This window comes from Mya arenaria, chromosome 4 (genome assembly GCF_026914265.1).
Source record: "Mya arenaria isolate MELC-2E11 chromosome 4, ASM2691426v1".
NCBI classification, from domain to species: domain Eukaryota; kingdom Metazoa; phylum Mollusca; class Bivalvia; order Myida; family Myidae; genus Mya; species Mya arenaria.
In genome coordinates this window covers 56,060,130-56,074,681 of record NC_069125.1, presented here as the reverse complement: position 1 = coordinate 56,074,681, position 14,552 = coordinate 56,060,130, and the positions used below count along the sequence as shown (strand labels likewise).

The 14,552-nt window shown below is 34.9% G+C and overlaps 1 protein-coding gene across 2 annotated transcripts in view; it reads left to right on the top strand.

Moving 5' to 3' along the window:
- Positions 1–4,773: 4,773 nt before the first annotated feature.
- Positions 4,774–14,552, top strand: part of LOC128230590 (zinc finger protein 37 homolog) — a 32,300-nt gene continuing 22,521 nt past the window's right edge. For both annotated transcript variants that reach the window (XM_052943004.1, XM_052943003.1), the window contains exons 1-3: positions 4,774–4,860; positions 6,156–6,489; positions 7,618–7,928. In XM_052943004.1, the coding sequence (XP_052798964.1) occupies positions 6,212–6,489; positions 7,618–7,928 (589 nt within the window). In that variant the 5' untranslated portion in view covers positions 4,774–4,860; positions 6,156–6,211. The remainder of the gene's footprint in view (positions 4,861–6,155; positions 6,490–7,617; positions 7,929–14,552) is intronic.

The window sequence follows — 14,552 nt, the reverse complement described above, 5'->3', positions numbered from 1 at the left end:
AAATATCTGCTGTTTAACATCTGCGGGTTATTTAAAAAAAAAATCAACACATCGCCAAGAATTGATCTGGTTAAAAGAAATAACTGAGGTTTTCAATGTAAATATGTGATGTTTACCTAGTCAGTAAACAATATCTTAATTAGATTAAAACAAAGTTTATTTAAAGTGTATATCTTATTATCCACCATTCAGCTTCTACTGAGCGCAGAGTAACTCAAGTGCTAAGTGTAACGTGACGAGTACGGTTTTAACAGGTTTAACCGTTTTATGAATGCATACTTTGCAAGTAAATTTATGAATGAAACAAAAGAACATTGAAACACTGCGGAGCTCCTGCCATTACATTTACACGCATTTGTTTGCGGTAACAATGCAGTAGGGCAATAAGCAATGCGTTTTATGTTTCAACTTTTGGCTACTGAGCTTGTTTCTGTAGGTTTTTTTTTCATGTGAATATTGATGCGGGGGGTTGCAGCCGAATCTAGTGAAATTTGTTAAAGATTCGGATTTCATGAGCCGAGTGAAATCAAAATCTTCAGAAATCCATGAGATTAAAATACGTCCCCCTGGATCAAAACGCAGAAAAATGACACTAATAGATCAGCAACGTCTTCACGAGAGTTAAACCAATAAAGCATTTGAGAAATACACATATATACAGGATTTATATGCATTTAAATATGCTCGAGCCGTGATTCGAACTTATGATCCTTCGTAAGAAGCGTGAAAACCAAAAGTTTGTCAGCTACATTAAGTAATCATGGAAACGTACCTGATGTATACAACTTTGGGCATACGAGATCTAGAGCGAGAGAGACGGTTCCATCCAGAGCGGGAGAGATGGTTCCATCCAGAGCGTAACTTTCTTGGCGAGATCTAAAGCGAGAGAGACGGTTTCATCCAGAACGTGACTTTCTTGGCGTGATTTAGACCGAGAGTGACAGTTCCATCCAGAGCGTGACTAGGGCGAGAGAGGTGGTTCGATCCAGAGCGAGAAAGATGGTTCCATCCAGAGCGTGACTAGAGCGAGAGAAGCGGTTCCATCCATAGCGAGAAAGATGGTTCCATCCAGAGCGAGAGAGATGGTTCCATCCAGAGTGTGACTAGAGCGAGAGAGGCGGTTCTATCTAGAGCGAGAGAGATAGTTCCATCCAGAGCGTGACTAGAGCGAGACAGACGGTTCTATCTAGAGAGAGAGAGATGGTTCAATTCAGAGCGTGACTAGAGCGAGAGAGGCGGTTCTATCTAGAGCGAGAGAGATGGTTCCATCCAGAGCGTGACTAGAGCGAGAGAGGCGGTTCCATCCATAGCGAGAGAGGCGGTTACATCCAGAGCGAGAGAGATGGTTCCATCTAGAGCGTGACTAGAGTGAGACAGACGGTTCTATCTAGAACGAGAGAGATGGTTCAATTCAGAGCGTGACTAGAGCGAGAGAGGCGGTTCCATCCAGAGCGAGAGAGATCTAGAGCATGACTGTCCCGGCGATGACTTTTCGAGCGCCTTCATGATATTCGCCAGTTTGTTACCAAAATAAAACAGTGAAAAAAATACAACTGCAATACAATGATCGACAAAAAACATAGCCATTGCATTCCTTATGATTTAGTAGAACATCTTTAAAATTTCTTTGGTAATTAATATATTTGGCAACTTTCTATATAATCCGCCGTTCTGTATAATTATTGTATATTTATATCATAATCCGCCGTTCTGTATAAATATTGTATATTTATATCATAATCCGCCGTTCTGTATAAATATTGTATATTGCACTATGTTGATGTGTTGGTGTGTAAACTTTCGTCTTCCAGTGTAGATTGGTATTAACCCTTTTATCGGCTATCAAATGACACAGTGGTCCACCAAACTGTCCAGATCATGGAACAAAAGAAAGAGATTGTCGCAATAAATGAAATTAACTCCAGTATGTCTGTTCTGCTTATTTTGTGTTTAGTAAAGACGTTTGATGCCTGTTCTAACAATGTCAATATTTAAACATGCATACTAATTTAAATGATAATTTTTATAACGCAAGTTTTAAGTTGTTGTTTTTTAACTTTTAACAGTGACGTGTGCAATTATTTTGAACCATCACACCAACAAGAACGTTCCAGTCAACCTCAATGATAAAACCGAGAAGGTACCTTTATATACTTGCAAATATTCTTGGCAAGTGCGATTCATTATTTACGGTTTATAAACATGTCAATCAAAAATTTCGAGGGAACGAAACCAAACTGGTTAGTTAGAATATACTTTATACATACTGAAGCAAATTCACCAAACAACTTGATAAAAATGGTTTGGTTCAAAATTGTGTTTTGATGTATAAAGGAAATGTGAGTATACTCATTATTGATGTCGGAGAATAGGCCAATTCTGAGCTTCTATGGTGTATTCGGGAATAGATTTAGACATCAATGTTAGTAATCTTCAAACAACGGACACCTTCGCAGTAAAATAAGCTCAGAAAATAAAGTAATGAACAATTAATTTTTTTACCGTTGATTATAAAAGACTGGCCGGACAGCACCATATCAGGACCAACGGAACCGGACATTGTTCAGGAGTCTTTAGAATTTCAATTGGGTATAAACGACTGGCCGGACCGGACCATTTCCGTACCAAATCATAATTATAACAACAAACAAAAATTAACAATCAACATCTTATTACATATTAGTATTAAATATATAATACATAAGTTACATATCATACTTGATAATTTTTGAATAGACACCGTGTGAACAATATACTCATTAAAAAGAACCCCATACAGAGAAAGGTACATCAAAAATAGCTCAATCAATCAGGGGTCAATAACAAACCTTCTACCAGAATAAATGTACAAGTCAAACAACAAGCAATTACACTTTTGACGCAAAATACTTTACTATATACCACGGAACCACTCCGTTAAAAATAGTAATACTCGTTTGAATATGTCTCTTTTAAGTTTTAACCAAGATCCTGTTACGGCACAACATTTAATCGAAAACAACCGAACAAGAGAAACACCGCTATTCAAGACAATAAACACTACGTTCAAAATGTCGCCATTGATAAATGTTGGGGGAAATCGCCATGACACGGTCAGTGAAAACTAAGTAAGAGTTAAACCTAACACTTATCTAAAGAAAGTGGCATACGGACAAAACACCACATCACAAAGATGAACCACAAAATGCATTGCACATAACACTGTAGTTATAATGCAATAACTTATTTAAGGATAAATAGTATGGAACCCCCATGGAAAGGTCAATGAGATAACTCAGGAATTCCTTGTGGACCTCACACTTGCCCCCAACGTTTATCAATGCGTCCAACATTTGTCAAATAAACCTCTTATAGCAGCCAGCATCAGCTTGCATCAACTCGGAGGCAATAACGTATTAATAACTACAGAAACAAACTCAGTAGCCAAAAGTTTAAACATAAACTCATAAAGTACTAATGACCAGACATCACCTGCCAATGAATGAATAAAGTCGGAGCAACAGTATTGACTCGTTAACGTATAACTGTTTCTCACCATAATAATCACCACCACACTCAGAACCCCTTCAGGGTTTTTGTTCTTTGTTCATTTCTATACTTACCTTTTTCGGGTCCGGATCACCTAGTTATGAAATCCCCTGCCTTACTGCTTCTTGTTTAAAACTAATAGAAAAGATACGCCAATATTTTCACTTCCAGCTATCAAAAATCTGTTATATATATATATATGTGTGTGTGTGTATAGGCAGTATGGTCATAACGATGCACGGCATTTAAACCGTGAGTGTAATGGCAACGATGTCACGGCCACGCAACGGTGTCACAAAGTGGCCTAATGTCGGCAGTGAAAGAAATTGTGCGGTTTCGCCGGCAATTCGTAGACGATAATTAGGTAACACCGTAGGCAGGCATGTCTTGTATGTTTAATGACACAAACATATCAGGCTTATGTGTTGTATTGTGTGCCTCTTTTGGAGTTACTGCTTATAAATTGTCGTATATCTTTGTGCCACAAGTCCATAAATCTTTTTTTTTTTTAAATTAAGGACGGGCGGAGGTAGGGAGGGATAGATGGATGGGCAATGTTTTAGGAGCAATGGAATAGCATTTAAATATGAAATGTAGCACACGGGGGAATGACGTCAGTGGTCGCACGCGCATCTTTAGGCTTTGCAGTTAAGTTGACCTACATTCAAGATATTTATAAATAGAAATCACGCTTTACATTTGAATTGCATGTTTTGAAAAACATAGGAAACAATAAAGAACTTTTCAGCTAAGTGTTTATTTAACATAGCATATATACTTATTAATTATAATTGTATGACCATGTATTTTCGCTTTTCAAGTGTTCGGTATTTGTGCCCTCCACAGCATAAATTTAAGTGTGATTTACTGTCTATAAAATGAACGATTTTCGACATAAAATTGATGAGATTGTGAATCTGTACTTTCACAGAAGTTGTCACATTAACCAAAGCTGGTTCATACGCAATTTTAATTTACTACAACAAAAACTCTCCAAGATATTGTGAAAAACCTCAAAAAGTGTTCGGATTTGTGACCTTAGCCAGTAGTGAGAATTGTTTTCCATGTTTAATATTATAGTTTGGCCATGAATGGAACGGTAAAAACAATTAGGATATTGTCTTAATGTGGATAAATATCGGCAAATTACTGAACGAATGATTTTCAAATACCGATTTAATACTGTAAGTATACTGTACTATGACCTTCGCATGAAACTATTTTCGTCTAAGACGGCTAGGAATATTTCGTTCAACATGTAAACAATTCGTATGCTTTATGAAGCCAAAATTAGGGCGAAGAAGTGTTTCCCAGCACTGTTAACTTTTCGAAGTAAGTTTTCGATGTTTTTTCTTATGATTTGTCTTCAATTTTGATATTGTTAAATGAAGTAAAAGACTATGAATCAACCGAGCTCATGTTTATTTTGTATTGTTATTTTTTACGAACTTTCTTAGTTTATTTTCTGGAAAGCGTGTTGCGACAGAAATCGCCCCGAGCTTCCTCGCGTGCTATTTTTGGAACGTGACCTACTTTCTCTTTGCGCTGAAACAGGTGTGACATTTTCGGAAATAATTGCATACTTTAGAAACTTATGACAAGTTAAACATTTCTTAGAACTTTATGTTCATGCACGCCTTTGCAAACGTGTTTTATTGAAAAGTAAAAACAAATATTTTTCCATGTTCAATTAACTATGTATGGATACAACAGGTAATTTGGCAATTTTGCAGGTGTATTTTGTATGTTACTTTGTAAGTAATTAATTTCCTCATTTTTTAATGTTAAATATGTAAAAATTGAAGGTTTTATTATCCGCCAAGTTTCTAATGTAACAATGTTGATTTGATTATCATGACAACTAATTGAACAATATTTTTTTATGTTCAGAGATATGTTTTTCAGTAAATGTTCTTAATTGAATGAAAATTTGTATACAATAAGTACCCTGTACTTCATCAGCATATAGGCCAGGCTGTTGAAACGGGTCTGCTTTAGTTCTTCATAGGATTTGACATAATATGGTCAAAGTGGTCATCAGTCATATCAAGCTGTTACATTTCAACAAAACAGTTCATTTTACTTGTGGATATCTCAGGAAATGGGGCCTTCTAAATTGACTGTCTATCAGGAGATGGGGCTAAGGCACTTCTTAAAGTAAAGTAATATTTGCACCGTTCATGTCAGTAACACTCGGAAGAGGAGTTGACATTAAACAGAGATAGAGATAGATAATGTTTGCCAGAAATATTTATGAATGATTGTTGGGTCATATTGACCGTCACATAAGTAAGAAATAACTTGATTCTAGTGACAGTATATTGCAATAATAACATTTTATAGGGATTATCTTAAACTTGAGTTCTTTTAAGTGTCTCATAACATTTTAAAAGAGAATGATACTCAGTTTACACAGAAACAATACATATTGCGCTGAATTTGATCCTCCAATAAGGGACTTAAGGGGTTGCTCGAGAAGTAGGGTCCAGCTCAGCAATTATTATTCAGTATTTTTTGAGAAATTTTGTTTTTAGACCTTTTTTGAAGATAACTTAAATTTGGAATTCATATGAGATTTTAAATGTTTTCTTGGACTGTAATTTATGTGTTTTCCATTTTTTATACAGGATGGGCCCCAGACTTTGAGCCAAAGAAAATATAAGAATAGACAGCCCATGAATGTATGAAAATGGGGAGTGTAACCAATGAGGTTGCTTGTGGACATATCTATCTCCAAAGAGATGTGTCAGGAGAGTTTGACAAATCTCTGGCCTTAGCCAAGTTCAGGAATCCAGATGCATTCCTGGAACATTTGTTGGAGCTGTTTGTAAAAACAGAAGAGTGCACAAAGGTGGTACGGGTGAGGCCAGATCTTGCACAGAAGTTCACCACCATGCAATGCAGAACTCAGTTCAGATCCAGTGATGACTTGATGAAGCATTTGCTAAATCTTCATGTAGAGTAAGTTTTTGAATTATTAATTGAACTTGCAGATATTAAAGTCAGGAAAAATAATTTATAAGACTATGTTATAATATAATCTCAAGTGTTTTATTGTACATGTTATGACCGGTGCCTTTAGATGTTTGATAAATATTCGTAACTGTGACACATAACTGTAAAGACTTGACCATAGAATTAAGTCTCTAACATTTTTGCCAAGAACAATTGGTAATGGTTACAATAGATATAGAGGATTATTGTCAAGTATTGATTGGTCCCATTTTAAATATGTGAAAATATTTAAACAAAGAAGAAATGTTGCAGTATTTTCGAAATGAACATAATCCTTAAAATCTGGTCAAATTGAAAGGAAAAAATTATCTGTAACTGATTTTAACTGAAATAAAAAGGGTCTCAGTTAAGGCACACTAAGTGTCTAAGATTTCATGGACAATGAAGAGACTTGATAAATAAGTTCATTGCCTTGCCATTAACTTCAACCTGATGCTGTAAATTAAAATTGATTTAAAGGCCATATGCAAATATATTAGTAGATAATGGATTTCCATTTTAAACATAAAAAATGTAATGGTTTTTCCTTGACATGTCATGCTATCAATTTGTCCAAAATGGAAAACGTCTTTCTACAATTGCATAATTATTCAATTTCGTATGATGCCTTATGTCAAATTTAACAGTAGTAAACATTCAAGGATGAAAAATGTTTTTTTCAAGTCAAACACCTTTGCACTGTGTGCGCAGAAGTGCCGGTAACATTGGCTTAGAAAATAACAATAATATTGATACTAGTTTTTCATGTTCAACTGCCCGTTAAGTGTCTTGATTTTCTGCCTGCCATTAAAATACAAAATAATAGTTAAATATTAATTTGTTTAACTATTAATTTGTCTCAATTTCACCAGTGCCAGTGAAAAAAAAGGATATGAAGAAAAAGATTATTAATGAAATGAATATTAATAAAAAACTTAATTACATCAATTTTTTCTGACAATTTTGATACACACTTAATATACATTGGACTATTTGACTGGAAAATGTTTGTTTTTTGTAAAATTAAGTCGTGGTCCCACTGTCTGCTTGTATCCCAGTCTGTGTTGAAATCATTCCTTTTTTTGTTGTTTTCAGACACCAAAAACCAGTTGCTGTAGCAACTCCCACTCAGGAAAAAACTTCAGGAGGCAGAAAAAGCCGAAAATCACAACCAAAGAAAAATGTCCGACACGCATCTTTAATAGACTCCGATGAGGAGTCAGGGGGCCCATCTCCAAACAATCGTTCTTCGATCTCATTACGTGACATGTCCATCAGCAGTATTGAGGATCCCACTGACATTTCAACATCAGAAGGAGCCAACCTCGATTCTATGTTTGATCTTTCGAAGGTGAAACAGGAAGTTTCAGATGACGATATAGCGAAGGCCAAGCAAAATGAGAAAGGTTGGTGCTATATTTTCTTTAAAATCCAGCTTCTGTCTCCCTTTTCTCCCCATAAAAGTTATGTCTAGCTAAAGGGAAGTCTATACTTGTCTTGGCCGTGACAAAGCAATTAATTCTAAGAGCTGTTTTGGAGTGCTAACTCTTAATTATAATATATTTCTGATATGTCTTTGTTTAGGGCTGAGATTTTCAAAAAATGAAGTGGTATAAAAGTGACCTGTGTTTGTCCGATATATCTTAAACATTTCGGGCTTCAAATTCCAGTAATTTAATGACATGTTTAATAGTTGCCTAGCAGTCATGGCATGTTGGGTTTCTTTCAGAAGGTAAATAGATTTGGGAAATATGATAATTACAGGGACTTTTAAATAGAAAATTTCCTCAACGTTAATTTATGGGAAATGTTGTTTAAGTTTGAATTGCACTTCAGATTTCATTTAAAACTTGAGCTGGAAATTTTGAACAAAGGATTGATTATTGTTTGCTTAACTTATTCTGAACACGAAATGTGAACTTCTTATCAAGTTTAAGGGAAAATATAGCTTCGAACACATTGCTCCGTTCTCATCAAGGTTTCTTGGTTTTAACCCAGAGATAAGAGGAGTGTTTGTACATGGTGATAACAACCAGTTTTGGCAAGACATCTAGGTCATACTACAACTAGAAAGCGTTTGCCCAGTACTCAAATTTAATGTCCCTGTAATCATATATGGCTCGACTACAGCTGATATAGGCTCTTATTCTTAGCGGGGATCATATTTCAGAAGCAAGCAGTCAAACTGTTGATAATTATTATTTTAGTGCACAATTGGGATTGGGTTGTTATTTCTTGACTTTTGAAAGCAATTATAATCATATAATGACATATTCAGTATTCCCAGTTTTTTTTTCCCAAGACAACAACTTGAATGATTTGTTGTGACATTCATGTATTGAGTCTGCTTGAGTTCACAATGATTAGAAATGTAATCAAATAGAGAATAGAGTTTGATTGTTGTTTCCGACAGTGTATGTACAAAACCAACTAGTTGCCATATTTAGAAATACAAAATGTAGTTGATCAATCATTATTTTGGTCTACAACTAGATAAAATAGAAGGTTTCGTTCTCATATTCTTTGTTTACAATTTAGTCTGTTTAAAAAAAATATTTCAACAACCCAATCAGAGCCAATTATTTCATGCACTCTATTTTGTTTATTGGCACACTTGGCTAAGTTGATTTATTTATTGGGCTGTGACATTTACTTACCTGAGCTCATGATAAACTGTATGTCAGTTTTAGTTATGTATTACAAATGAAACAAAACTTGTTCCAGCAATTGCTGTCACACCCTTGGTAGAATCGGTTTGTAATACATGAAATATATGTTCAAACCTACACTCAATAGTTCTGTTCTGGTTAAAGTAAGTTGGTTTAATGGATAATTGCAAATTTTCTATGGCGGAAGTTAAGGTATACAGCAATTATGTTCAAACCAGTTACCCTGAATAAGTCAATGAATGAATTGACAATGAAATTGCTCAGAGAGCTGAAAAAGGTGAGAAACATGTTACCCATTAGTTTAACATTCAATTCCTTCCTCTTGGGTGTATGGTCTTTTTACGTTGTTGAAGTGTTTTAATCTGAATTTTTCAAAAATTAGAATATTCAATACAAAAACCCTAAGATTAAAGCTGCACTCTCACAGATGGACCATTTGACAACTCTTTTTATTTTTGTCTTTGAATAACCCATTCTTTGCGTAAATATCTGAAAAGTGGTTACAAAATATCAGATCACAATTTTTAAAATTAACGGTCTAAAACTAAAGTTTTGTGGCTTTAAGTTCTACAAACACTTCAAGAAAAAGGAGTTTCTCGGTATTAAACATCAATTTTCAAATGTAAATATGAGAAACTAGATCTGATCTTTTGTCAGCAGTCTTATATCACTGGTTCCATCTCTCTAATTAAAATATGTGATGAATTTGTAAAGGACCCCTCTGATTATAATTTTGACTTTCAGCAGATGGACATGGGTATTTGCACACAATATTCCTGTTCTATCAAATATTTTGAAAAAAGGGTGGCTCAAAAATTGATGGAATTTCTCTATTATTCGTAATAAAAGTAATTTTTACTAGTTTCCCATAAGGCCACACCAAATTGATATTTTGTTCCGCGGATTTACCGCTCCTATTTTTTTCGAAAATGTAAAAAAAAATTTTTTTATTTTTTTGTGCGCCCGCACCTCCATTTTGATTGCCAAGCAGATTTTTTTCAGGTAATAATTTATAAAAAGGCTAAAAATAATCAAGTATAATTTTTGTGTCGCCTGAAAAGACGACATATAGGGGTTACTTTTGTCGGCGGCGGTGTCGGCGGCGGCGGCGTCCCATTTTCGCTTGTCCGGGGTTTATCTCCTAAACTATTAGTGGTATCAACTTGAAACTTCATATGTACATAGATCAAATTGAGGGCAAGTGCAGTGCACAAGAACTGTTACTCTTGCTTCCATATTTTTAGAGTTTTGCCCTTTGTTATTTTTCATGCTTAAAGTTTTGTCCGGGGCATATCTTGTAGAATATAAGAGTTATCAACTTGAAACTTCATATGTAGATAGATCTCATGGAGGGCAAGTGCAGTGCACAATAACAGTAACTCTTGCTTTCTTAGTTTTAAAATTATTGCCCTTTGTTAATTTTCATGCTTAGAAGTTTTGTCCGGGGCATATCTTGAAGAATATAAGAGGTATCAACTTGAAACTTCATAGCTAGACAGATCTCATTGAGGGCAAGTGCAGTGCACAATAACAGTAACTCTTGCTTTCTTAGTTTTAAAGTTATTGCCCTTTGTTAATTTTCATGCTTAAAGTTTTGTCCGGGGCATATCTTGAAGAATATAAGAGGTATCAACTTGAAACTTCATAGCTAGATATATCTCATTGAGGGCAAGTGCAGTGCACAATAACAGTAACTCTTGCTTTCTTAGTTTTAAAGTTATTGCCCTTTGTTAATTTTCATGCTTAAAGTTTTGTCCGGGGCATATCTTGAAGAATATAAGAGGTATCAACTTGAAACTTCATAGCTAGATATATCTCATTGAGGGCAAGTGCAGTGCACAAGAACCGTTACTCTTGCTGCCATATTTTTAGAGTTATTGCCCTTTGTTAATTTTTTTGCTTAGGTTTTGTCCGTGGCATATCTCGTAAACTATAGGAGGTTTCAACCTGAAACTTATTCCGTAGGTATATCTGATTGAGGGTTCAAATGCCACCTACACTTGAAAGTTAAATGGCAACATCATTGTCTATAAATGAATAAAATGCCAATCTAACAGCTATAATGTCGACAGTAAATAATTCGTCAGGCGACACATCCGACTCGCGGAGTTCTAGTTCTATGCTAGTTTTCGTGTTTTTGGAAAGGAAAGTTACCGATGGGTAGTGTTTTTTTGTACTGTATATCGATCGGTTTAGAATGGGGTTCAATAAATTCAATCAAAATGGCCGCTTCTGGTATAAACAATGTGGCTCGAAGTTTGGAAATTAAATCTTATTTTTGACAATGTTTTGAGCATGCTTGAAGCCATTGTTGATCGTCTCATGCACTAAAGGATCATTATTTAAAGCAATCATTATGCAATAAAGCATGTGTATCTGAGACTGGTAATGATTATATTGCGTAATTAGTGACTCGTTTTGAATGGAAATCGGAATGATCAACTTAGTACTATTTTATTCAAGTCATAATACAAGGGACCAAAATTTTACCTCGTTACGACGATGCTGAAGATGTCACAGGTCAACTTAACTGGAACATGAGTCATTGATTGGTCCAAATTGATGTATCAATCTCATTTTTGATCAAATTCTGACAAAACAACAGTTATGAACAAATATCTTTTCACAAATAGCGATATTAACACTGGTCTGGATATACCTCAACATAAGTAAGCCTAAGTTTATCACCTTATATTTTGTTTTTATTTGCAACATAATCCGGGATTGTAATGCACCAATTGTAACCACTGCCCCGCCCACCCCTCGCCCTTTTTCCAGGGGTATACGGGGGACAGCAGAGGCAATGGGCTGTGTTTTTACCTTTCTGGTGCCCCCGCAGTGCCTAGTGAATGTGGTTTTGTCTTCATATTGAAAATAGTCGGTAATGGGCCTCACATAGGTATTTGGGGTTTTGGGGCCATTTGGCAGGGATTTTACCAGCAGTGTCCCTGCAGGTCGTGTATTTTATCAGGTTTTGAGAGACTGGAAGTCAAAGTCCCCGCTATTCCGGACTTAGGGGGGCGTATACAATTGGCTGGTGCATAAAAACATCTAAATAACAAAAAAAAGTACTCTGAAAAATACCCTTGTTCTTTTATAATAATATAAACAAAATTTAGTCTATGTATATGGAGTCTGATGTTTGATGATGCCAGTAAGTGATCATTTTTTACAAATCCAAAATCAATCCTAAGTTACAGTACACTCCACGCGGAACTACCACTTTCCTCGGTGACTCGGAGGCGTTTTTAATTTATCGCGGATTTCCGCCGAGTACGCAACCTTTTTCCTCGCTAAATTTCGCCGAGTTGCACCGAGTTAATCATTTTCTATGGAGGGTTTTATTGCCGGTAGCGCCGGTGATCGTATCGATTTATTGACCTAATCGCGGAACTCCGCGTGTTGTGCATAGCTACTACAGTACATTGCTTCTGTTAAAACAGTATTAAATAATTAGATAATTAATTGTTCAAAGTACATTAAGTTTCTTCTTAAAAACAATTATCGAAAATTTCCATATCAATTTTCATCAGAATCATCTAACAACTGTTGTTTTTCACATTATGTAATTAAAAGATATACCATAGCGTGCGTTTGTGTTTGTTATTGTTATCTTTCTCTTACTATATTAAGGTGTTGAGAACTTAAATTAGATTGGAGTAATGAAGGTGTTGAGAAGTTTGTAAGTGTGAATATTTTTCGGTCTTTTTTTCCTAATTTGCATTTTATCTGACTTATTAATTTATCCATAGTTCTCAATGGTTCTAAACTTATTTATTACGCATATAAATGTAAATCCTTTATCAAGTTAATTAAAATCCCATTAAACACCATTTTATACATGCATTGAAATGAATAACACATTCTATCGGCTTCAGATCAAACAGTCACTCTGTGTGACGTCACATAACTCACAGTTTTACCCACGAGGATCTCATGGAGAGCATGTATATTGTTATGCAGGATTAATGCGTCTGAGTGGTGTTTTCGAATGTAACTGGAGTATTGCATTTCCAACTTAAATTCATCACATTAATTAGTTACCTATATCATTGAATGTGTTGACTTTTATTGATGATTCAATAAGTATAACTGTACATAATTGCTTCTTACAGTCTTTAAGTGTGGTATAAGTTTTAAAGTTTGTTTTACAAAAATGTCATGTCTTTGTTTTCTTAATCCCTTGATTGCCCTTGTTGTTTATTTAATCCTCCAATAAATATTTCACACTTTCTCTTTCTACATGTTTAAGATGGTATTTACTAATTAACTTGTCACAGTGGTGTACTATACGGTTAGGTAATCAAGCCAGGATAAAAGATGAAAATCAATAATCTTCGTCTGTGAAACTTAGTAAGTGTGAAAGTTACGATTGATGTTCTTTGGGTGTCTGAAAATTAGGTACGCGAAATAAATTATTTTTATAAACAATTACGGGTGTAGCAAAAATTCGAGTGTAGCGATTGTAATTATATGGTCCACTGATCAGCCTCGGTGGGTGAACGAGTAAAAACGCCGAGGAAAGAGGATTATGATCAATTGGATGTCGTGTCCGCGATGACCGAAATCCGCCGAGGAAAACGGAAAGTGGTAGTTCCGCGTGGAGTGTACTGTATGTCTAAATACAGTTGCATATTATGTTAAACTGAATCAGGTAGATTTATATAAGTTGTTTCAAACTTTTTACTAAAAGCAGGGTTATCTATTATTATGAATGATCGTCATATTAAATATAAATTATATAAGAAATTAGATTTATCCATATAATGTTTGTACTAAACACGGATGAATAAATAGTATGATTTCCGACATTTTCCCAATGTCCATTAGAGGTTCAGTTCAAGATGGCATTAAAATGGGTTTAAGGGCAATTATTTTGAACAATCTTTCTTATTTATATTGAATATAAGAAAAAATATATTTTTCGCTCTTCGCTCGCTTCGGTTTTTATGAAAACTGACAAAAATTTTTTTTTATTTTTTTTTGCTCGCTCGCTCCATTTTTTTTTGGCAAAAATCCGAGGAACTAAACATTAATTTGATGTGGCCTAATGTTAAATAAAAATGCATTACTGCAAAAATATGATATAATATGATATAATAAAAAAGCTAAATTATTCAAAACTAATTTCCTTAATTTATCACCATCTAAAGTTTGTGTGTGTCATTTGTCATGTTGTTTAATATAAGGTACTCTAAAGGTTGTAAAAACAGTTTTAAAGAAATGATTTGATAATAGATAGGCACATACAATTACAAAATAAGAGCTCATCCAGATTGCACCAGCAGGATATCATGTAGGGTTTTAGCTTGAGGGTTACGGGAGGGTGCTGCACTCTGTGTTTTTTTAGAAGGACCCTTC